This window comes from Saccoglossus kowalevskii, chromosome 8 (genome assembly GCF_978046115.1).
Source record: "Saccoglossus kowalevskii chromosome 8, keSacKowa6.1, whole genome shotgun sequence".
Classification (NCBI taxonomy): Eukaryota; Metazoa; Hemichordata; class Enteropneusta; family Harrimaniidae; genus Saccoglossus; species Saccoglossus kowalevskii.
Window position 1 is genome coordinate 9,148,961 of NC_140648.1, and position 26,877 is coordinate 9,175,837.

General features: G+C 33.3%; 1 protein-coding gene across 2 annotated transcripts; it reads left to right on the forward strand.

The window, feature by feature from the left end:
* Positions 1–411: 411 nt before the first annotated feature.
* Positions 412–26,372, forward strand: LOC100372456 (RING finger protein unkempt-like). Of its 2 annotated transcripts, none has more exons than XM_002732402.4 (14): positions 412–532; positions 638–847; positions 7,447–7,787; positions 8,215–8,350; positions 10,482–10,684; positions 11,197–11,300; positions 11,415–11,591; positions 11,688–11,765; positions 14,470–14,605; positions 16,240–16,386; positions 17,181–17,365; positions 17,493–17,687; positions 20,188–20,337; positions 22,665–26,372. In XM_002732402.4, the coding sequence occupies exons 1-14, from the start codon at positions 462–464 to the stop codon at positions 22,833–22,835; spliced, it is 2,304 nt and encodes a 767-aa protein (XP_002732448.1). In that variant the 5' UTR covers positions 412–461; the 3' UTR covers positions 22,836–26,372. The 2 variants fall into 2 exon arrangements, with proteins under 2 accessions (XP_002732448.1, XP_085358266.1); XM_085502140.1 differs by having other exon boundaries at positions 11,200–11,300.
* The last annotated feature ends 505 nt before the right edge of the window (positions 26,373–26,877 follow it).

Below are 26,877 nucleotides of genomic sequence, written 5' to 3' on the forward strand. Positions count from 1 at the left end.
TTTTACTTAGAGATTAGGGTTTGGTAGAAAAAAAACACAATTCCAGCAGACGTATTTCTTGTTTCTGTTCTGGAGCTGTATGGCGTGTATATGGTTATGGGGTTTAGTATACTCCAGACGTTATGTTATTAGGTTGTATGTTTGTTTATTACAACTTTTCAAAGGGCATATCATGAAAGCACCTCAAGTTTAATTCAACACAATTACACACTCTTCCGCAGATAATTTAATCTGTTTGAATCGATTTCATATTGAGCAAAATAATTATGAATTCATATTTTTTAGTTCAAGAAACGACAATTTTACATTACAATGCGTGGTGTGACCTGAAACATTGCGCGATTTAGGGAATCCCCATTGAACGTGTTGTACTGGCGAATGACGTCACACAAAAATCCCGTGATGCATTGCGATTTTAATGGGCGTGCGCGGGCTGTAGCTGCGTTAGTTATGTTGTGAAAATGCCGTCGGAGCAAGCTAAAAATGCCGCCTCGGTGTTACCAACACCAACGGAGAAGCCTTTCCATTACTCGTAAGTACCAGAAGTTCGAAATGATGACGCTGATGGACTTGTCGATCGCATGATCAGTGCATTTCTTTAGATGTATTCTCACTGAAATCGTTTGTGTCTTTGCAGGTATTTGAAAGAGTTTCGAACTCAACAGTGTCCAGATTTCCTGCAGCACAAATGTCAGCATCATCGGCCGTTTACTTGTTTTCACTGGCACTTTATGAACCAACGACGAAGAAGGCCGATCAGAAAACGAGATGGTACTTTTAACTACAACCCGGATATATATTGTACCAAATATGATGAAACCACTGGATTATGTCCAGACATTGACGAGTGAGTATTTCTGTCATCCTATCAGCTGTTGGATGTTGTTGTTGTTGTTGTGTTCGTGTACAACGTGCGAGGTGCAGAGTAACCCCGGTTCCCTTTACTCCGATTGTACTCGTAAATCGGGCATTACTACTAACGCATTTGCCTGTTACGTGAATAATAAACAGAGAGTTCATTTCTTGTCTTGTTAAGATCCAAATGGTGTGTGGTTGGTTTGTGCAGCCGCCTGTCAGTGTCACAACATCGTGACAAGTTTGCGTCTTCATGTGGCGTTGTTTAATCGCCGGTTTTACTCCAATGCCGATTTAACGATTGGTTGCCTGTTCTTGTCACATGCAACCCAATCAAATTAGTTAGTGTACAATTGCAATGTAGCGGGACTATAACAAATAGTTTACGTATTTGATTAGTGATGATTCACAAACCCTTACGCACTTGACAGCCCATTTTATTTTATTCGTAACTTTGCGCACCGTTTTATTTGTTGAAGCTGCTTATAATTTAAACTAACATGGCTGGAAACCATTGATGTTCTATCAGTAGACCCAGAATGTTATATAAGACTCAGCAAGCCCTTGGATAATGGCCGTCATTGATCAGAATTTCTTGGGAAATCCCCTCTGTTTTGATAGCGTTTGTTATGATGTTTGAATCTAAATTTAGCCAATATTTGATGCATTATAAAACATGTAAACCTTTCTTAGTATTAAATAATCAATCATCATCTCTTTATTCATCATCTCTGTACACATTCGGTGTCTTTTGAGTGGACAGTTTGACAATATAATGTTCACTTCAAAAGTACATGTCTGGCCGTGTGTTGCTGCGACTGCCCTCCTAATTATTCAAGATGGCGGACTATATTCAAATAAAATTGTAGCCAAACAAAAGGAATGTCGCAATTTTTCTGTCTAACCGCTTTAATTGGCCATTTTCATTAGTCGTAACAATTTCCGAAGGGATCAAAATATTTGTCTCGGGCGACAATGTATTCAAATGATTAGAGTATTTCTATAAAATGTGTTAATTTTTATGTAGATGGCGAATTACGGTACGTTCCGTGGTTTGTTGTTGTCGACATAGTAGCTGCCACTGCGTGTCTGAAGTTGTTTTTTATGATAACTGTTCTGCCTTGTTCATTTAACGGGGGCACGAGATTTTTTTAAATTTCTGGTTCGCAATCCCCAAATATAAAAATTAATAATAGTTTTGTTTTATAATTGTTCAAATGAATCAACGGTGTCTATTCCTGCCGTATTTTGTGTCAATTGACGTTAGTTGTATGTTGTAGAATTTCAATATGGCGTCTGAGTGGTCGCCATTGACTGGTTCTGAGAAAAAACAAAAGCATGTATCGAGTTGTTTTAAAATTAAATTCGCATTTTCTTTAAATCACAGTCACTTAAACTCAATTTAAAGTGGTATGTATGTGTTTACTGTTCCCATATATACTGAATACATCTATACCTTTATGAACTAGAAACAAAATTATATTTATAACTTTGAAAATAATGTTAATTATTGACACAGGCACAGAAACAGTAATTATATCTCTTTTAATATTTATTCTCGGCTTAGTGGGTGGGCTTAGTGAATATGAATAATGCAACTTTTTTTTTTTTGGCAAATAGTTTTTGAAACAAATCTCATAAATGCCCAAGCATGGCAAAAAATTTTCATAATATATTATGATATGTATATTAATTTTTGTTTGAAAAAATTAATTAAAATAACATATCGTGACCTCTATTGTTTCTTGAAAGTTCAAGCAGGTATTTCAGCTGTCAAGCATGGTAAAGCTGTCATGTTTAGAGAGGAAACACTGGGGAGAATAATTACATGTCTTGTTAAGTTTTAGAATAGTTATATGTTTTAACAAATTTTAGATCTAGATGCAGTGAACTAAAAATATTGTTTTCTCGTCTTTGCATTTTATTCAAAGCAATTGATCCACTCTAATTTTTAAACTTAGTACAGGTTGAATGTTCCATTCATGTGGAAAATAATTTTACTAAATTCCATAATTAATTATTTTCAGAGTGGCTTATGTAAACTGTAATATTACCATAGGTGGGGGTGCAGTGTTCTTGATGTGATATTCAGTTCATTTTACAAGGCATAAAATAAAACTCTGTTAGATTTGTTGTTTATACAATCATGTGAAAGTGACAAATCAGAAGAAACTATGTGAAGTTTGTTGTTGACAAAGTGTGATGCACAGGTCAGAGTTAAAAGTAATGTGACAAACAGAAACAGAAACTACTGTTGAGCTATTAATAGTAACTGATGAGAACTATCTGCAATTATTTTAAAATACATCATACCTGGCATGTTGCCGTGCACTACATTGTATTATAAGTTTTGTTTAGTGAATCCAAAACATGTTGAAGTAAAGAATAATATTGAGTGAGAATTTGTTTTCTGAGTTGTAATTCATATTGAAGAAGTTAGCATTTGTCTATTCTACACCAGTAGTGTTGCCATATTATACATCTTGTATTGGTCTATATATATACATGACCCAGTTGTCATTCAGTTCTCTTGTATATCATATCCCAGATCAGTGTCACATTTCAATAATTAAAACTCTGTCAAATAAAAAATCTTTGCAGTGTACTCGACCGATAGTGGCATGTTTTCATATGAGCTTGAATGAGAATCAGTGTTTGTATACAGGTTACTTTTTTTATAGCTTGTTTGTTGTGTTTAAGTTCATGACCTGGAAATGGACTGACAGAATGATTTATGACTGCCATTGTATGTAACACCCACTCATGTCCACCCAGTGCCAATACTGTTTCTAAATATGATTCATCTGTTATCAATATTTCCTATTACTATAATGCCAGCCAAGCAATTTCAATCCTACATGTGTTAACCCATTTCCATCACTATTTATCTGTACTTATTGCACTTTAAACCTTATTACACACACTAAAATGACTTGCAAATACAAATAGTGATATGGTTTGGTGATTTAGTTTTTAATTACATGTATTATTCAATACCGGTATTTTATAATCAAAGTTCTGAACCTAAATGCAGTAGTAGTTTCTTGTCAATTTTGTTATGACATACATTTATGATCCATTTCCATCTCCTCAGGGGATTTGTAAGTGTAATGAATGAATAAGACATGATGGGTATAATTCCTGCAACTAAAGATCTCTTTCATATTTTTAATTGTTCTTAACATTGAATTATTTCATGTTATTTTGCTCCACATCGATGGTTGTCTTTAAATTAATCTGGATACAGTACCTGTGCTATATTTAAATATATTTTTATTTATAGTACTTACTGCTGTAATAATTGTAATTTGGTTTATACTGGTGGTATCTTTTCTACATTCAGTGATTGTTTTTCTACTTGATAATCGTTTATTATTACGTTAGAAATATTGTAATGTTCTGTCTCATTTGAATATATGAATAATGGTGATATTTTGTTTATATTTGTGTTTTGATCAGCTGAAATTTATTTTCAAATTATAGATTGTTGTGTGTAATTTGTATATTATTACATAAATATCTGTACATAGTCATTACTGGACATATTACTACATATTTGTATTTGGCATGTTTAATCATTAATTGGACATTGTTTGAGAAACTGTGTTTACATATTTTGGCCAGACAATAATACACAAGTGCAGTTTATCATACTTTGACCTGTGTTAGTGGTATTTTAGGATTTGAACGGCTGACAGTTTTAATTTGAAATTTGTGATTGCTTGTGTAGATTTTGGTAGGTAAATTATTATTATGTGGTTATCAATATTAAAAACTTCACGAGTTCCATGGTGGGCCAGATTTTGCCTGTGGAACTAACGGTTTAACTTTACAAGTTCCATTAAGGCCTTGAACTTTACTGGGACATCAAAGGAAAATTGCCTTTTTACCAGTTTGCATTCACCAAATACAGATATTTGCCTAAAAAGTATATTATATTGCCTAAGGCACTTTCATCAGATGTGTTGGAAATTACGTGTTCAATAGATTCTTAAGTTTAAGTTCTACTTTGTGTGTGTTTTAGACTTGTGCACATTTTTCATATGTGCATGTGGCAATGACAATATTTTTTGCCAAAATCTGTGTTATATTGATTGTTTTAGTATTAGTCAAAATTAAGTGAATTTTGTGTTTATTGAGAAAAACTTGCAACTCAACTGAGTTACAGCGAGCGCAAGATATTTACACACACCTACATGTAACTCCTGTACACGGTAGGCAATTACCGAGGGACTTTGCAACATCCCCAGACACTTTCCTAGAGCCTTCAATGACCGTTGTAGATGCAATAAAGTTACATACACCGCTCACGTGACAGTTAATCAAAACACCGGAAGCAGTAAGTCTTTTTTGTGTGGCCACAAAGAACGAGGGGTAGTTGGAATATTCCATTGTTTTATAGGCACAAAAAACATTGCTGTGCAACACTTGGATGAAATATAATACGAACATAAAACGGGGAATGAATATTACCAAAAAATGATAAATGTAAATTTCTTTGATTGGTAGTTTGTTGAGATGTTGTAAATGGATGTATATTAATATTATTAGTGTCCCGTTCAATTTTTCGCATAATGGCTGGTCCCATTGCCATTTTGCCAGAATACTCATCGCCCAGTTAATCTTTCCCTGCAATCTTTTACTTAGTTTCACCTCCACAGCGTCACCATATACCAGTTTCAAATATCCTTCAGATCTCAGAAAAAAATCGATAAACTCAACAATTTCTTGTGTAACATTCAGTTGACAACGGCCGCTACTCCTCTCGGAACGTATGCCGCTCAATCCCTTGAATCGTTGCCCTCGCTAGTCCAACATCCTCTGTCGTCGATCATTCACAAGAAGCGAATAATTTCCATCTAAATGTCTTTGTCTAAACGCTTTGACATAATAACAATAATTGTTCATATGTATGCATATAATATTAATTTGAAAGTGTCTGATATCAACAATGAGTAAAACATGATTGTTTGATGAATGTTTGTAATAGTTGGACCCATCTGAAACGTTGGTCCATTGTTTTGATTAACTGTCACGCAGGCGTGTATGTAACTTTATTGCGTCTACAACTGTTACTGGAGTGTCTGAGGATGTTGCAAAGTCCCTCGGTAATTACCTACCGGGTTCGGGAGTTAGGTGAATGTAAATATCTTGTGCTCGCTGTAAATTCCACTTGATGACACTGTTCTACTATATATCATATTTTAATTATAATATAAATATTGATATGAATGATCCTTGTGGTTAATTCTCACAACAAAAAGATAGATTAAGATCTCTTCCATTTAGCAGTAAAGAAAACGTGTATAGTGATACAAAAACAACTTTTGTCACTTTGAACACAAAATACCATGGTTATGTTCATTTGGTCCAGAATTAATAGAAAAATGTGTAAAATGTTGCATCAACATTTTGACGGGATAGATGATCAGTTTATTCAAGCATGTTGTTGGCTTTGATTAAACTAAGTCATAAGCTGGTAGTATTACTGTGATCCCTTGATATACAGCTGCTATGATCATGTACAGAGTGTCATGTGGAATTCATTCATTCAGTCAGTGTACTCTATTAACATTCCCATTACATTATGAGAACTGTTGTGCATCTGGGTCTATTGGGGTCAATGTGAGTAGTTAACTAAGATTGATTTTTGAACACACATGTGAGGTAATGTCATACAGATGCCAATACAAACATTTTTTACTCTTATTCATGGCTATTCAAAAAGTGCTTCTAATAGAACAAATATAGTACTAATCCTTTAAGTCCAAATTTGTAAATTTATTTGTAACGGTTTGTGGATGTGCATTGTTGGTTAAAAATTCCAAATGAATTTTTCTCCTAGCTGGGAAATTATTGAAATACTTATTATTTATTGATGTGATTTTTCTGATCTTATAATGCTCCAGGGTATACTACCGTGGTAATTATAGAAAATGAATTTTAAAATGCATTACAAAGGAATGTGTCTTCTTTGTCCTTAATTCATGTATTCAGTACATATGTGATTAGATGGAGGAGTTTCTTGTAAAAACCTTTGTGTTAGCCCTTGAAATGCCAATGTCAACATTTTGTCACTTTTCACAAAATAAATGAATGTACATGTAGTTCTGGGTTCCATGGTTGTAGGGGTCATTACAGCTAGTAACTGGTTACCACAGGCTAGCTGGAACTTACCCTAAAAACTAATCTCATTGTTGGTCAGCCTGCCTCATGTCGTGAGGTGATAGCACCACTCTTTCTACTGTCACTCCATTATTTCCAGTACTGGGGCAGAGCTATATTTAATATTTAATACGATAGTATGAATATGCATTAATTTGTGTGAAATTTGTTAGTATTTGCAGTCAGTCCACATTGGTGCCAACTGTTTTGGAAGACAGCTCTAGATTTTCTTCATGATAGTGAGACCCTCTGATGGCTGTTCATTATTTACCCTTTAAGTGGTCATATACATCTGTGTGCTGTGTATTTTCAATGAATGCATATATCCCATAATACTCGCACATTGGTACAACAAATATGTTGCGATAAATGGATTTAAATCTTGATTATGACAAGTGAATATTACTTTTGTTTTTAAATTTGAAGATGTCAGTATCTTCATCGTCCAGCTGGTGATGTTGAAAGAAGGTACCATCTCAGATACTACAAAACTGGCATCTGTGTACATGAGACTGACTCCAGAGGGCACTGTGTCAAGAATGGTCCGCACTGTGCATTTGCGCATGGTCCTCATGATCTACGACCTCCAGTGTACGATGTGCGTGAATTAGTGGCTATGCAGGAAGCAGGGGGTAGTATGATTGCCGCTCCAATGCTCTCACCCAATCCAGATAACAACAATACAAATCCTCCCATCCAGTCAATACCAACTAGCATTGCAGAAAAAGACAAAAATGCTGTGAATGATGTGGAACATAAATGGCAAGGTGATGTAGCATTTTACCATATATGGTATCTTATTTGATATTCATGAGATGATTGATATATTATTGAAATGATTTCCTTAAAGGGGAACCGCTCAATCCCATGGATTGCACCAAAGAATCATGGGACACTATTGTTTATGTTGTTTACAATGTTAATCTATCTTTTGTTATCCATTGTTATTTTAATCCAGAAAGTAAATTTGTTGTGAAATTAATCTTAACTGGAAGGTGCCCCTTTAAAATAATTTGCAATTCATCTCATCCATTGGTGATGAAAGTTACATAATTTGTTGTCCAGAAGAATGCAAAATTGAAAAACAAAATACAATTTGCAACCCAACAAGATGTTTGAATTTCTCTTGAATATTATTTCATGCATATTAGTTGACTAACATTACTGCTGTATTTACATATTTTGTATTAACAGATTCTAGTTATGTATTAAGCAATTATAAAACTGATATATGTAAAAGACCTCCTAGATTATGTAGACAAGGATATGCCTGTCCACAATATCACAATAGTAGGGATAGACGAAGAAGTCCAAAAAAATATAAGTATAGGTAAGCCAATCTTTTGTTATTTGTGTACCATCCTCCTGCAGTATAAATAGCGCCCTCTAGTGACAACTGACATGATTTACAAAAAAAAGCAGACAACTGAACCACTTTAACCTAGATGACATCAACTCATCAAGTCATGTTAATTTCTAGCAGCTAAAATTAAATGATTTATAGTATTTTGAGCTCATTCACAGTGTTTTCATGATTCATGAATTTCACGGTGAAGCAATTTTAATGCAGCGTTCAAATGTGAATTTAATTCGGTAGATTTCACTTGCGTTCAGTATGGGTCTCATGTAACGTGTACATCAACAGTAGTAACATAAAGGAACTTTTTGAGGTTAAAATTGCATCTTGTAATTCCATCTCTAATAGTCATTACATGCCACGTATACTAACGTGGAAGAAGATTCAAAGAAGTCACCAGTACCGTATTTATCCGGGTATAAGCCCAGGGTCTTGAACATGGAAAATTGCCAAAAAGAAGGGGTGGGCGTTTGCCAGGAGATCCCCGGCAAAAAAAACGAAAATTGTCAACACGCAGATCAAACTGCGGCAAGGAATAGAACGGCAAATGAATACATGCAACGGAAATAAATGAACAATATGCAACACTAGAAGTATAACAAAAATAATGTATTCCTTATAATGTGACAAATAAACCAGAAATAATAAAAATCGACAGTGAGAAATCATTTGAAATAGGATTTTCCCGCCGACAAACACGCCCAATACGCGTGAACTCAAAATGAATTAAAATGTCAGGGGTTAAACTGCGTAAAATGATTTTCGGTCTTGTCAAATTACGAATCAACCGTCATACAAGATCAATATTAATTTACAAATTTACACAGTAAAAATTATAAAAATTCATAGCTGTTTGAAAACACTTCTCAGATCTTTATTTGTACGTTCTTTGTCAAACTCAAAACCCTCAAATGTCCAAGTCGGCGTCACTGTAGCCGTCGAACAAAATCCCTACAACTTATTCCTGACGTTCGTCGATATCGTCCTACACAATTTGGACTTAGCACTTTTAATCCACGGATATCGCAGTCTATCAGCTTGGCACTTTTCATTCATGTCTAATCATAATAAAGAGACAAGAAAAATGGGGTCGCTCTGCTGCGATGGCACACGATGCTTTTGTTTACAGTCTAGCAATCATCTTTGACCTTTATGCATCTGCTTTACTGATTGGCTAAGAATTACATCACTAAAATAAATAAATAAGTATTTCATCATAAAGGTCAAATCGTGACATTGCTTTCTTATCAGACTCGACGCTTATTAATCACGGTGAAAGTTATCATTCAGCAAGTTCCGGCGGTTGGAATGTCTCACTATATGGATATCGTGGTGGACTTGAAATAGGAAGTTTTTTTTTTTTATCCAACGACAGAAGAATAGTTTTCATGACAGAAATGCAATAGCGGTGATAAAAGATGGTAAAAAAGTTGGCAGTCTTCGGCGTGACATTGCAAAATTGCTGGCCCAGTTATGGATTCACAAGCTGCTACAAAATATTTATAATATAAAATAACGTGATTTCAACCTTTCTCCCCGGTACGGGTTGCTACAATATTGCAACATTGTTTTCATTGTCGACGATGCTAAAGCCGAACGAGTGCGACACTTGCTTAGCGGCTCTCCTTATACGATTTGCTTGAATCGTTTCTAAGGAAGCACAAACCAAACGGCCGGCCCTTTTTAGGGCCACGACATATTTCAAAAAGAGAACTACCGTTTCTGCTTTAATATTTATTTTTATAGACTTGCTGAGTGTTATGATTCAAACGCGCTGCCCTGAAGGCAGAAAGCTGTCACAGCTATTTTGCGTTCACCCCTTGTTTTACGCAATTAACAATGTTTATAAGTATCACACAGACTTCAAGAAAGTCTACTATTAATACAACCACAGTCAACGAATAGAAAATAGTTTTTTTTTGTTTTGTGTAGAAAAGGACCCCCTGGGCGTGTGCCCGGATATGACCTCAACTTCTTTATTGTGTCAAAAGTGGGGGGTGGGCGTTTGTCTAGGCATGGGCTCTTACCCGGATAAGTACGGTAACATGTAGGAATACCTGAATGTGTAAAGATTTACATAGATATTTATTTATTTAATGTTTAGGTCAACACCCTGTCCTAATGTTAAACATGGTGATGAGTGGGGTGAACCCACTAACTGTGAACAAGGTGATGGGTGTTTATACTGTCATACTAGAACTGAACAACAGTTTCATCCAGAAATCTATAAATCTACTAAATGCAATGACATGCAACAGACTGCATACTGTCCACGAGGACCTTTCTGTGCATTTGCACATATAGAACGTAAGTATGATAAACCTGGATTCATTAAAATCAAGCAGTTGTGTCATTTCAGAACCCTATCTCAGTAGTCGTTTATGTGTGGATATTGTTCAAACTTGGTACATGGATTCCTTGGTGCATTATATTGGATTCAAAATAAAGCATGTCTACCATTGTGAATCTGGATCAAATTAACTTATCACTTTAAGTTACTGTAAAATACTTTAATTTCACTTGGAATTAATTTTCGATATTTTCGCTGAAGGAATCATTCAGTGAAAATAAAATCCAGCGAATATACTTTTTTCCCCCTGTATTTTACATTCAACTTGTCAAAAATCAGTGAAAATAAATTCCATACAAAACTCCCAAAATGACTTTTCAGCGAAAATTAATTCCAGCTAAAATAAAGTATTTTACAGTATACATCAGTCAAGTTCTGATTCAAAAAGGTTGACTGTTTTCAGTTTTGTTTGCTGTTGTATGACGCGGACTGTGTCATATCAATGACTTGTTAATTTTTGTGGTTATAGAAGAGATGACATCAATAAAAGAGTTAGAGGAAGAACAAAGCATCTCATGTGTAGGCGGGACAACGATGACATCTAGTCAGTTTACAATCTCATTAAGCCAACAGGTAAGGTAGACAAATATAAACGACACCTAGATGGTTTACAATCTTATTGAATCCACAGTTATTTGAATATTTGTATTGAATCCATGTTTCATTATTATTTTTATTCCTGTTTAGCTTTCAACAACAATAACAAGTACATTATCTGGTGATAGTTCACCGCTTAGTATACCAAGTCAGAGTCAAGTCATAGGTCCTATAGCCAAGCCCAGATCTAATAGTACAAGTAGTAACTTCTCATCTGAAAGCGCTTCTTACATGAAAGCACCTGGATATGAAAGAGAAGATATACATGTATGTATTGAATAATTTTTCATCTATTAGTCCTATACTTAAATACTGTAATCTGTATCACTTTTCTGTTCTTAAAAATACTTTTGTTTCTTACAGGCAAATTTAAGGAAACATTTATTAGTTATAGAAAATGATACCAATTTAGATGAACAGGAAAAAGCTAGAAGAAAACAGGTAAGGTAGTTTTCTCCCAAAATGTATACTAGTACATGGTATACTTGACACCATATCACATGGAATAAATTTTATTAAAGGTACAGTCAAACCTGTGTTAACGACCACCTGTGCAGAGCGGCCACCTGCTCATAGCGACCACCTTTAGTACAGTCCCTTCGCAGTTTACATGTTAAAGACACTGGATATAGCGACCACCCGTCCAACGCGACCAGCGACCACCCTATTGTAGACCTATTCACACTTTAACCTTTGTATAACGACCACCAACATTTCCATCAGACGGTCTCAGCAAAAAGACAATAGCTACTTGCGAATTGCTAGCAGGAAAGTGGCCATATGTTACGTTCAGATTACCGAGAATGCAATCTTTAGGGCTAACAGACAGGGGTGACCATCGCAACTTGGTTTGTGAAGTTGCGAAAAAGTAAAAAAAAAAGTTGAATATCATCTGAATGTAACGTCTGGAGACTGGAAAGATTTTAACAACAAATTAAAAAAGTTTCATTCAAAGTTTGAAATGAAAAACTAGCTTGTTTCCGATTGGTACTATACTATCGATCCCCAGCCGGCCAGCGGCAATTCTGTGGACTGTCTCGCACATGGAGGGCAAGTTCCTCTCGTCTCGAAAACAAAGAAAAATGAACCAGTTTTATTAAATGAGAGATGTTTTATTTACCTTGTCGACATGAAATATCCAAACAAAATAATAAAACATTCGTTTATTTTGTTTTCATCGCGGGATTGCAAAATCCGACCTATTTTGGCCGCCATGTTGTTTGTTGTTGATCGTTATAAATTATGCTAATAAAGCTAGCGCATGGGCAAAACGTATTGTTACTGAGGGGTCATCTCAGGGTTATTCTCAACGAAAGGTGTTTTTTTATTTTGATCCTATTTTTTTTATAAAAGGTAATATCAATAATCGGCAATCAAGAAAATTTGTTTCGTTTGGGCAGTTTTGATACGTCGATGCTTGCAACAAATAACTGTAAAATTGCGTGTACGATCATCGTGTTTCATTTCCGGTTTGTTTGACTTTCTGATTCAACACCGAGAGTTGGAGCAATTGTTATGAGTTTGGTAAATTTTGTTTATTACCAATGCTTCTTCATTTTTAATGCTTGCTTGTTTGTTTTTTCAAACACGGCAACTTTGCCCGTGCATTTTGTCACAGTGTACAATCGACAATACTAACGATGGGACTGATTACCGCCTGTGATGGAATATGTGTAATAAGACTGCATGGCGAGAGTGTGGAAGACCGAGCTGAAACGCCAATGCAGCTGATCGTTGACAATCGTTCTTGTGCATTAAATACACCAATGAATCCATGGGCAGAATCACTTGGTTTCAGTGAATTTACATGATATAATTTGTAGTAAAAAAGTAAAGCTGTAATTATCCAGATGAAAATGAGTGACTTTTATTAAAAAAAACCTATTCATTGTAGGTTTGTTTTTATGTATTGCTTATGATCTCCCTTAAAATTCTCGCCCTAATTAATATTCATGATTGAATGAATAAATTAGGCCACCTCCATATAAAGACCACCTGTCTATAAAGGACAGTTTGGCTCAGTCCACTGACTGTCCTTTATAGACAGGTTTGACTGTAGTAATTCTTCCTAAAGAACCCAGTCTTCAAAATCTGTATTGACATTATATAAGCTGTACTTGTGCAGGGTCCATAGCATTGGGAAAATCCTTTGAAAGTCTTTGAGTAGACTGGCGCAGTCGGGCGATTAATTTGTTTTTGTAGTTTAAATAAAATAAAAAAAAAAATCGCGAAATGGAGGTGTTAGCGCGAAATCACCCCAACTGGTTTATTCTGCAGGAAATTCATTGCTAGTAAATATTCATGATGCACATATTATAATGAGGTGGGCGCGGAAATACGTGCATAATGAGGTCAACATGGTAAAGGTCACACTGCAGACCCAATATGGCGGCGCGTTGAAATTTGAGTTTGTCGTAGTCGTCGTTTCTAATTCATCACAATGTGTAAAAAAGTAACTCGACTAAAAAAATATCGACTGCTACAATCAGCCGACGTCTTCTCGGTCACAGGTCAGTTGAAGAGACGCTGTGATTAGCTCAGATGATTGTCAATTAGAACACTCATTAACATAATTACCCGTTGAAAAATCGACTGGTTCCTGCAGTGTCGATAGAGGGCCATGCAGAGTAAACCAGTCGGGGTGATTTCGCAGTTACAAGGGACTTTGCCTAACACCTCCATTTCGCAATTTATTTAATTTTATTTAAACTACAAAAACAAATTAATCGCCCTGACTGTGCCAGTCTAGTCTTTGAGTTGTCTTTAAATTACAGGAAAAATGAAAAAAAATCTTTGAAAAGTCTTTAAATTTCTTCATAGTTATTAATTCATTTTAGAAAGGCTCATTTTCTCCAGGGAATTACCATATCCTCAGAACTTTGATGAGCTTTGGTGATGATGTTGGCCTGAATTATGGGTCAAAATGTCTTGAAAAAATGCAAGAAAGTTTGGGAAAAGGTCTGGAAAAGTCTTGGGAATCATTTGGCTCTTGGTGCTATGGACCCTGTTCCAGTATAACTTTGGTTCATAGCTTTTGATTTATGGAAATGTTTTGATTTTTGTTGACAATCGACAAAATATTATTACTATTGATACATTGATGGAAAAATGGGCATGACATGCTGTAACATATGTTTATTTTCAGAATTTGTTGATGTCTCAAAATATGACACCTGGTAGTCCGTTAGCATCTACACCGCCTACACCATCATCTTTATCTCAAGTATCTCCAATGGCACAACCATTCTATCCTGCTACTGACACCGTAGAATCAGTTGTTGGTAAGTTACAATCCTTCAATTCGTTGGTTTTTTGTCACAACCACCAGAACAATACTTTGCTATGTATAGGTTGAAAAGTATAGATTTCTTAAAATTGAATAACAATTATTTGTATTTGATCTTTATCAAAGTGTTGAATTTTGTCATTTCTCACAAGTAATAATGGTATATATGCATTTCTTTACGTTGACTTTCAACCGATTGGCTGTAATTTTTGTCAAAAAAACCATAATGGTAGGCATATTAGTTATTTTTTGTTTCATAGAATTCTGATCTACTGGTTGCCATTTCATCTGAAAATGCTGAAATCACAAAATTTCTACAACTGTATTTTAAACTTTATTAGCTCCGCTGTCAACAAAGTCGACACAGCGGAGCTGTTCATATTACTGATTGTCCGTCGTCGTCAACTTTACAATTTCAACTTCTTCTTCGAAACCGCAAGTCAGAATTTTTTCAAATTTGATATGCAAGTACCTTGGATGGTTCTTTCTCAGATTTGTTCATTTCATGTCAAAATCTCAAATTCTCTAATTTCGATGAATATTTTTGTTATTTTTGGTAAAAAGAGATATTTTCAACTTACTTGTTAAAAACAGCAAGTCCAATTGCTTTGATATTACATATATAGGTACTACATGTGGACCTCTCTCAGATTTGTTCATTTCATGATAATATCTTTAATTCTTTATTTTTGGTAAAAAGTGATATTTTCGACTTCTTGTTAAAAACAGCAAGTCCAATTGCTTTGATATTACATATATAGGTACTACATGTGGACCTCTCGCAGATTTGCTCATTTCGTGATAATATCTTTAATTCTTTAATTTTGATAAATATTTTTGTCATTTTTAGTAAAAAGTGATATTTTCGACTTCTTGTTGAAAACCGCAAGTCCGATTGTTTTTATTTTACATATATAGTTAATACATGTGGACCTCTTTCAGATTTGTTAATTTCGTGGTGATATCTTCAATTATCTAATTTTGATGATTATTTTTGTCATTTTTGGTGAAAAGTGATATTTTTGAATTCTTGTTGAAAACAGCAAGTCCCATTGCTTTGATACTATACATAGTGTTCGTTTTCTAATGATATCTTCTGTTCTTTAATTGAAATGTGCATTGCTAACAGCGGAGCTATCTCAGCTGACTGGCTGCTTGTTGGTTCACTGATGCAAATTGGATGACTGGCAGCCATGTTAATTTTTGTTTATGTGTCCTTGCCTGATTTTGTTCAATGTTGTTAAAAACACTAGTGATAATGGCATACAATTGCATGTTGATTTGTTTTTTGTTTCGTTGACCAATGGTAATCATATTTGTCACGAAAAAAACGACATGCCAGTGCCAATTTTATGTCCTTATAACCATTTGACAAGTCTTGACAAGATAGTTTACAACTACTACTCTAGCAATTCTTATTGTCAAAGACTATGAATTGTTTGAATTAGCTGAGAATGGCGTTTCATGTGTTTATATACCCAAATGTTTATATTGAAGTTGTAGAAATAATTAATGCTATTTGGAGACTTGGTTCGTCTTGATTACATAATAGAAGTCTGTTCCCGTATTTAACACTATTCTGAAAAACCTGGATATGGTGTCATTTTTAATTTGAATTTTTTCTATCAGGTAATGCCCTTGATGATTTAAATATTGATGACTTTGATGTTCATACACTTGATAAAGAATTAGACAATGATACAGCATCAATAGGCAGTTCAGGAGCCGGTATGGGGAGTTCTGGAGCCGGTATGGTCAGTTCTGGAGCTGCTGTAGGTGAGTGTGCAAACGACAATGTTACATACGATAAACGTTTAACAGTAACACACGGACAATCACAGAAACTGAATGTCTTGTAAACTGCAAACAATTGTTTGTTTATGTCATTACATATATAACAAACTGCTTTGAAAAACCAAAAACCACTTGAACTGGTTTTAAATAAGTCTGAAATAATCATAAACAAGTACTGTAGAATACTTTATTTTCGCTTGGAATTTATTTTTGCTATTTTCGCTGAAGGGATGATTCCGTGAAAATAAAATCCAGCAAATATACCTTTTTTTCCTATATTTCACATCAAACTCATCAAAAATCAGTGAAAATAAATTCCATACAAAACACCCAAAAAGCCTTTTCAGCAAAAATGAATTCCAGCAATGGTAATGGTACGTGATTTCCAAATCAACTTAGCCAAATGGACACATATAAGCCATGAAATTAAGAAAGACAAAATGAATTTTTAATGTATTTGGTTCGAAGCACATTTTTTGAACAATTTCCCTGCCATGGCCGACCTGTGTGAAGTAAATACTAACAAGTGGATAAACATCACACATATGATAAAAATATTATTTTCAATTTTTAAGTGACCAAGTTCGATATTGCAAAGAATTTATTATTATTTTATTTTGAAATCTAACTTGAGTGTTGTACTTGCTCATTTCTGATAACTGAGCATATACCGGTACAAGCCAAAATGGTTTGTTACATAAGCATATGATGCTTTCTAAATAGAACAATAAATTTACATTTCTTATTTGTGATATTTTCGTTTTTTGTTTCACCAGGTGGTGTGTTAGGTTCTTCAGCTCCAGTGAATATACCAGGAAGTGGTAGTACTAATCCAAACGTCAATAGTCAGCAAATATCACAGTCAAATAGTACAGGGTCTTCTCCGCTGTCTCAGCTGCCGCCACCATTTGTACCACAGCATCTACAACAACAACAACATCAACAACAACAATTAGAACAGGTATGGTTAATAGCTCGTGTCTCGACAAAAAAATATGGAAATCTGTGTTTTTCTAGAAATGAAATTTTACTATTAGAAAAAAAGTTACTAAGTTTATAAATTTATATTTATTTATGTGGTACTACAGGCTGCTGCAGCATTTATGAGTCAACCAAATCCGACACCACCGGGTATGAGTCAGTTAGGATTACATAATATATTAGGATCACCTAGTACATCACGGTTACAACATAGTTCAAGTGGATCTGAAGCACAGCAAAGATTACACGATGATAACAAAGTACACAGATGGGGTGAAGACTCTTGGAATCATAATAAAGCTGTAAGTGTTAATTTTGAATGTTGACTTCATTTGTAATACTTTGTGTGGATGTGTGTGTCAGGAGTAATGTTGCCAACAATTTAGAATTAGAGTTGTGGCAAATGTAAGTTGTGTTACATGATTTCATTCCACTGTACCTGAATTCTAGCAATTATTCCAATAGTGTTAGAATATAGGCATCTCTCATTGGTTTAGGAATTACTTATGCTGGTAAACATCAGTCCCCTTATTTCCTTAATGTTTTCTTAATCCTAGTAAATTTTTCATGGAAGAATCATTGAGTTGGTGAATGGAATAAGTATGAGCACTCTTCTTAGGCATACTGTATAGAGTATATATACTGTTATTCACTGGGTTTTAATTTAGCGTATTTGTTTGAACAATAAGGTCAAATCAAACCAAGCAAATAATTAAGTCATATACAGTATGTAATAAATGGACTACATCTTGCATGTTGTAAATGGTGTGTAATTTCTGTTGATTCTCTCTTCTGTTTTTATTAGCCCCTCTGTCGACTTTGTCGAGCAGAGCTTATCATATGAGTGATTGTCCGTCGGCATATGTCGTCCGTTTCTACTTTTTTGACTTCTTCATGAAAACTACAAGCCTGAATGCTTTGATACTTGGTGTATATGTACCTTGAGTAGACCTCTCTTAGATTTGTTCTTTTCATGATGATATCTTATATTTTCTAATTTTGATGGATATTTTTGTCATTTTTGGTAAAAAGTGATATTTTCGATTTCTTGTTAAAAACCGCAAGTGCAAATGCTTTGATAATACATATATAGGTACTACATGTGGACCTCTCTCAGATTTGTTCATTTTGTAATGATATCTTTAATTCTCTAATTTTGGTGAATATTTTTGTCATTTTTGGTAAAAACTGATATTTTCGACTTCTTGTTAAAAACCGCAAGTGTAAATGCTTTGATATTACATATATAGGTACTACATGTGGACCTCTCTCAGATTTGTTCATTTTGTAATGATATCTTTAATTCTCTAATTTTGGTGAATATTTTTGTCATTTTTTGGTGAAAAGTGATATTTTCGACTTCTTGTTAAAAACCGCAAGTCCAATTGCTTTGATACTACATATATAGGTACTACATGTGGACCTCTCTCAGATTTGTTTATTTCGAGATGATATCTTCAATTCTCTAATTTTGGTGAATATTTTTGTCATTTTTGGTAAAAAGTGATATTTTCGACTTCTTGTTAAAAACCGCAAGTCCAATTGCTTTGATACTACATATATAGGTACTACATGTGGACCTCTCTCAGATTTGTTCATTTCGTGATGATATCTTCAATTCTCTAATTTTGGTGAATATTTTTGTCATTTTTGGTAAAAAGTGATATTTTCGACTTCTTGTTAAAAACCGCAAGTCCGATTGCTTTGATATTACATATTTAGGTACTACATGTGGACCTCTCTCAGATTTGTTTATTTTGTGATGATATCTTCAATTCTCTAATTTTGGTGAATATTTTTGTAATTTTTGGTAAAAAGTGATATTTTCGACTTCTTGTTAAAAACCAATAGTTCAATTGCTTTGATATTACATATATAGATACTACATGTAGACCTTTCTCAGATTTGTTCATTTTGTGATGATATCTTCAGTTCTCTAATTTTGGTGAATATTTTTGTCATTTTTGGTAAAAAGTGATATTTTCGACTTCTTGTTGAAAACTGTAAGTCCGATTGCTTTGATATTACATATATAGGTACTACATGTGGACCTCTCTCAGATTTGTTCGTTTTGTGATGATATCTTCAATTCTCTAATTAATTTATTTTGGTGAATATTTTTGTAATTTTTTGGTAAAAAGTGATATTTTCGACTTCTTGTTAAAAACTGTAAGTCTGATTGCTTTGATACTATTCATATTGTTCATTTTCTAATCATGTCTTCAGTTCTTTAATTGAAATGTGCATTGCTAACAGCGGAGCTATCTCAGCCGATAGGCTGCTTGTTTGACTTCTTCATGAAAACTACAAGCCTGAATGCTTTGATACTTGGTGTATATGTACCTTGAGTAGACCTCTCTTAGATTTGTTCTTTTCATGATGATATCTTATATTTTCTAATTTTGATGAATATTTTTGTCATTTTTGGTAAAAAGTGATATTTTCGACTTCTTGTTAAAAAACGCAAGTCTGATTGCTTTGATACTATAAATATAGGTACCTCAAGTAGACGTCTCTCAGATTTGTTCATATTGTTGTGATATATTCAATAATCTAATTTTGAAGAATATTTTTGTCATTTTTGATAAAAAGTGATATTTTCAAATTCTTGTTGAAAACAGAAAGTCTGATTGCTTTGATACAATGTACTATACATATTGTTCATTTTCTTATGACATCTTCTGTTCTTTAATTGAAATGTGCATTGCTAACAGCGGAGCTATCTCAGCCAACAGGCTGCTTGTTGTATACATATTGTGCGTTCAATTTGTAATACTTGTGTCAATATTTTTCATTATATAGGTAGTCAGTAAAGCTTTAAGTGGAGTTGATAATTGTACTGGTCCTCATTTACACATGTTGCAGTCTCTAGGAAACTTGGAGAATTTGCCATTACTACAATTAAAACAAATACAAAGACAACTAAGGACAGATCTTGCTAGGATAGATAAGGTGAGGTCACCTCCAAAAGAAGATTGTTTTAAGTATTGCTGATATGTAACGTGATCAATTGCTATCTGCTTATATGTTTTTTAGGCAGTTTTGATTTTTAGCTCCGCTGTCGACTTTGTCGAGCGGAGCTTATCATATGAGTGATTGTCCGTCGTCGTCGTCGTCCGTGTCAATGTTTTACTTTTTCGACTTCTTCTTGAAAACTACAAGCCTAAATGCTTTGATACTTGGTGTATATGTACCTTGGGTAGACCTCTCTTAGGTTTGTTCATTTCATGTTGATATCTTTAATTCTCTAATTTTGATGAATATTTTTGTCATTTTTGGTAAAAACTGATATTTTCGACTTCTTGTTAAAAACTGCAAGTGCAATTGCTTTGATACTACATCTATAGGTACTACATGTGGACCTCTCTCAGATTTGTTAATTTTGTAATGATATCTTTAATTTTTTAATTTTGGTGAATATTTTTGTCAGTTTTGGTAAAAACTGATATTTTCGACTTCTTGTTAAAAACCGCAAGTGCAATTGCTTTGATATTACATATATAGGTACTACATGTGGACCTCTCTCAGATTTGTTCATTTTGTAATGATATCTTTAATTCTCTAATTTTGGTGAATATTTTTGTCATTTTTGGTAAAAACTGATATTTTCGACTTCTTGTTAAAAACTGCAAGTGCAATTGCTTTGATACTACATCTATAGGTACTACATGTGGACCTCTCTCAGATTTGTTAATTTTGTAATGATATCTTTAATTTTTTAATTTTGGTGAATATTTTTGTCATTTTTGGTAAAAACTGATATTTTCGACTTCTTGTTAAAAACCGCAAGTGCAATTGCTTTGATATTACATATATAGGTACTACATGTGGACCTCTCTCAGATTTGTTCATTTTGTAATGATATCTTTAATTCTCTAATTTTGGTGAATATTTTTGTCATTTTTGGTAAAAACTGATATTTTCGACTTCTTGTTAAAAACCGCAAGTGCAATTGCTTTGATATTACATATATAGGTACTACATGTGGACCTCTCTCAGATTTGTTCATTTTGTAATGATATCTTTAATTCTCTAATTTTGGTGAATATTTTTGTCATTTTTGGTAAAAACTGATATTTTCGACTTCTTGTTAAAAACCGCAAGTGTAAATGCTTTGATATTACATATATAGGTACTACATGTGGACCTCTCTCAGATTTGTTCATTTTGTAATGATATCTTTAATTCTCTAATTTTGGTGAATATTTTTGTCATTTTTTGGTGAAAAGTGATATTTTCGACTTCTTGTTAAAAACCGCAAGTCCAATTGCTTTGATACTACATATATAGGTACTACATGTGGACCTCTCTCAGATTTGTTTATTTCGAGATGATATCTTCAATTCTCTAATTTTGGTGAATATTTTTGTCATTTTTGGTAAAAAGTGATATTTTTGACTTCTTGTTAAAAACCGCAAGTCCGATTGCTTTGATATTACATATATAGGTACTACATGTGGACCTCTCTCAGATTTGTTCATTTTGTGATGATATCTTCAATTCTCTAATTTTGGTGAATATTTTTGTCATTTTTGGTAAAAAGTGATGTTTTCGACTTCTTGTTGAAAACTGTAAGTCTGATTGCTTTGATATTACATATATAGGTACTACATGTGGACCTCTCTCAGATTTGTTCGTTTTGTGATGATATCTTCAATTCTCTAATTAATTTATTTTGGTGAATATTTTTGTAATTTTTGGTAAAAAGTGATATTTTCGACTTCTTGTTAAAAACTGTAAGTCCGATTGCTTTGATACTATTCATATTGTTCATTTTCTAATGATGTCTTCAGTTCTTTAATTGAAATGTGCATTGCTAACAGCGGAGCTATCTCAGCCGATAGGCTGCTTGTTTTAAACTTGAAATGCAACAGTCAGCAGCATGTCTGTTTCATGAAAGTCTTTTGTAAATTGATTGCTAAACAAAGTCATATGTGAAAAAAAAATTGGGTTCACAGACCTAATTTTGTTGATAAACGTGAAATTTTTGTGGACTATGTTGTTAATACATGGGACTTTACGATGAAAAGTGAAATATTTTGTTTTTTTTCCTTCTAAACTTGATATAATGTGTCTTAAACTACATTTTGAAAAAAATAAAAAAGCTTGTACTGACATATTTCTTAAAATGTGTAAGATTAGACTGTAATTGCAACCATACTATATGATAGTATTTATGCTGCATGAAGAGAGTAGGTAACCTTTGCCATGCCCCCTCTGTTTTAGTTGTATGAGGGCGCTGTGTAAATAACTTTTTGTAATTTTTTTTTTTTTTGTAGGTGGTGTACGTACAACAAGCACTGAAATGTATGTTATGTGAAGAAAGAAATCGAAGTATATCTGTGTTACCTTGTCAACACTTTGTTTTATGTGACCAGTGTACACCTAGAGATTGTCCTTTTTGTCATGCACATATAAGTCAGCGTTCTACCGTTCTTTTGCCGCTTTGATTGTTAGGTTGATGAGATAAATAAATTTTAAATAAATAGATGATATTCTATTGTAAGATGAAGGTATTTAATAGCATGTGGCCTGCAGCAGCATTTTATCTCTATAACTTTACGCTCAACTTGATAGCGTTTTATTCAAATTACCTAGCTGGTTAGGCATAATTTATACAATGACAGAATACTTATTGAGGTTTTTGTTACACTTTTTAAAAATTACAAAAAAAATTATGAATTTACATGGGGATTGAGTAGTCTGCACAGTGTGTGAAGTGGTTCTAATAACAAGAAAATATATCGTTTTCAGTATTTTGTCTTCTCACTCAAATTAGTGATCTCAGTTTAGTTTTTAGTTATGATAATCAAGGTCATGGGTCATAATGAATAATTTTCTAGTACATGATAAATGCCAAATAATTTGTTTTCAGTCAGCGATGCTTCTAACATTAGATAATATATTTACTAACAAAAAAGTTTGCATAGATGGGGTTGAGGTTCGAGTATAGTATATTTATTGTATACTGTGGAAGAGTGGTCATCTCAGCTCTTCTGTCTTTTCACCAGATGCTTCGTCAAGGTTTGTTCATGCTGTGGCTGCTCTTTTCAATATAGTTTTTATCTCATTTATGAAAAATAAGAAAACAAAAAAAAAAGAAGAAAATAAAACTTGGAAACATAAAGCAGATATTTGTGTGATATCATTATGTTATTGCATGTCAAATATAAACGATGGCATTCCATTACCATAGTAACCAGCATCAAAAATAGCTTTCTGTAATCAGTTGTAATTTTAATTCTTGATAGCAGGGTGAATACTTTTTTTTTTTTTATGAAAGTGAAATTAGTATTTTGTCGGTGTGTTTTTTCATTCAATATTGTGTTCAAGAATAATTTTTTTAAAAATTGAAATACTAGATCAAAAAACCACTAAATTTTTCAGATCAAGTAAATTGTTCAGAAATGAACAAACATTTCATTCACTATTCCTGATAACTGCTGCTGCAGTCTACTACCATACATCAATGTGTACTCTTGCTTTGTTCTTGTTTTTGCAGTAATACAGTAGTTAGTGTAAAATGTGCTATAGATCACTAATCTGTGTTGGCATGGTTACCAACACGGGAGTTATTAAACACAACAAGTTTGACCAGAGCTGTACTCTCTACCAAATTCGCTCTATTAGAAGCACATTTCCAATAGAAATATATAGAAACCGAGCACTACTGTATGATGGATCATTAAAATATGGCCTAAATTTGAATACAGAAAAATCATTTACGTAAATGCGCACGCTACTAATAATGCAAATAATGTATTTGTACGTTTTGATCACAGCAATTTCATTCGTGATGAGAGTATTTGCTGTTATCACGCTGCAGTTTTCTGACACAGATGGCAGCAAACACACAGACGATGCCAGGAAAGGACAATATTTTGTTTGTGCATTATTGTGACATTTTTTGAATGTCTATGATGTGTAGTGAAACAACATTTTGAGAAAAGCCTTGAAATTATGAAAGACTAGTGATTTCTGGGTAGTTTTGTGTCAATTGTCATTTGTTCCAACCTTGCCTAATGTATTTGTATTGTTTGATATTGATATCTACTTGAAATCCAGCATTGTGGGTTGTTAGCCAATTTTCAAAAATTCTGGATTTTTGTTTCAAAGGTTCATATGCTTTAGGGAATGGTAGAATATTGCTGATACTACTAAGTCAACTTTTGCATAGACTTTTCACAAAATAAACCTACATATTTTTTCAAAAAGTTTCATAAACCTAGAAACTAGAAATTGAAAATTCTGTTCATTTGGTCTCAAATTATACATGTACCTAGACACCAAGATTTTAACGGGATATGCAGGCAAATCTGAAGGTGATCTGCAACATTCATTTATTCCTTAATCTGTTGGTATATCGTAATTGACCAATATTACCTTTGAATTATAATTGGCTAAAATGAACGTCTAATAGATGAAATACTGTAAAATGACTAATTTTCACTGGGTTTAAATTTCGCTGATTTATCATTTCAGGCATATTCAGTGGGTTTTAAATTCACGGTTTTATCATTTAGATAATGTGTTCTATGCTAAATTTTACATATTCACTGGGTTTTAATTTAGCATGTTTTTCCAGTCAGTGAAATAAGCAAAATTAAAACCCAGTGAATAATTAACCCGTTTACAGTATAGTAACTATATGTTATTGTAAGGTACATTGACCTAATATGTCAATTTGGAGTGGAAAAAGTACACAAACATAAGTACTGTAAATCAAGTTTGGAACTTATTTCTAAATCACACACAGTTTCTTTATTTCAAAAAAAATTACTTTCAACTTTTATTCGAGCCTTATCTCCTGGGTCAACAGAGAAGGTAACTGCATACATCTTTGTATGGAATACTTGGTTTGACAATGCCTACAAACCAAAGTGCTCTATTTGAAATTCCCCCGTCATATTCGTTTATTTACAGTGTAAGCTTGAAAAAAACTATTTCCTGGTCTTGAGATGTTGAAAAAAAAAAAATGTTTTTTTATTTTGTTGTTTTAAGAAATTTAGACAAAAGTGGCTTTTGAACTGATATGTACATTGACCATAAACAAATCACTGTCTAAAATGACTGTATAATAGTTTGATACCATGCAGGTCAGTTTTGCAATCCTTTTGTAATGTGTTTTGCGTGCCATGTCTAAATATACCAAACAGTTGTTTTATTCAATATTAACTTTTGAGCAACCTTTGTTACCCATTCACAAAATGAAATCCACATTTTTACCAAAAGTTTGATGAAGACATGTAGCGAAAAGGAAATTTGCATGTGCATTTGGTCAATAAAAAAAAAAATCTGGATTGGAAAAATTATGGCGCCCTGAGGGAAGAATGGGGAACATTACATTGTAGTGGAATTGTAACATTGTGCACTCTCTTCTAGTGTGGTGTGCATATTGTGTTTGTCAAAGTTTGGTTACACTTGTGGGATTTTAAGTCATTAATTAATATAAATCGAGCTGTAAAGAAATTTGACCATATTGGCTGTTAATTCAGTTTGGCTTTCTTGATTCTGACTATCAGGGCACCCTAACTGTCCTGTCTACCTTAATATTAGAATAATTTGCATAGTTCAGTCTGAGTGCAAGAAAAAGATTGTCAATTTTATTTTAGTAAATTATAAATTGACAAACTTGTTGAGACAACATTCATACAAAACAGGTAGTGTATTTTACCAAGGACATATAATTCATTCACCTGTGAAATTGAATTCACACAAAAATAAATACATAAAGCAGCCACAATGTTCTTAGGTGACCAAAAGAAAGTCTATTAAGTGTGTATAGATATCAAAGGACATAAAACAGATCTGTATACAGTAGCAACAGTTATTGTATAGTGTATATTAATGACTAGATCGTAGATACTAATATATCCAAGTTTTATACTCTTTTTGAAAAAATGTGTACTTCAAGTATATTTACTAATCTCTCTTTGATGAGATTGTATGCTATTAAAATACCTTATAAATAGTTTTCTTACACTCTGTATCTTGTCTAAGTAGTATTTTATGAATGTATACACTACAATCATTTATAATTAAATTTAGTAAGCATAGGTCACTTGTTAAAAAATCATCAGTACTGGTGGTCAAAGTCATATTGTAGTAAAACAATGGAACACTTTCAGTGCCATTTCAATTTTATTTTGAATATTTTCAACCACAATATAAGCCTATTAATGAAAACTGACTTCAGAAACAAAAGTGGGTTTTAAAATCAATTTCAGAACCGAAGAAAAGGATTATAAAATAAAAATTGATTTAAAAAATATAAATGAATTGAAAAAATCGTTTTAAAAAATATCTTGTGAGCCAGTTGCCATACTGTTGTCATATAATTAACTAAAACCATTAAACCATTCGTTACCAATAATAGATGAATCGGACGTTGTTTTTTGTAAATTACTTAAAATTTACGTAAAATAGTGCTACCAATACTCCAACCTTTTTTTTTTCTGAATGTTTTGTTTCGTATTTGAATTCTGATATAGT

Excerpts from the sequence above, each read along its gene's own strand:
- LOC100372456 (XM_002732402.4), top strand. The coding sequence starts at position 462 with ATGCCGTCGGAGCAAGCTAAAAATGCCGCCTCGGTGTTACCAACACCA. Across the intron at positions 8,351-10,481 it reads CCAAAAAAATATAAGTATAG|GTCAACACCCTGTCCTAATG; the intron begins GTAAGCCAATCT and ends TTTAATGTTTAG. Across the intron at positions 14,606-16,239 it reads CACCGTAGAATCAGTTGTTG|GTAATGCCCTTGATGATTTA; the intron begins GTAAGTTACAAT and ends TTTTTCTATCAG.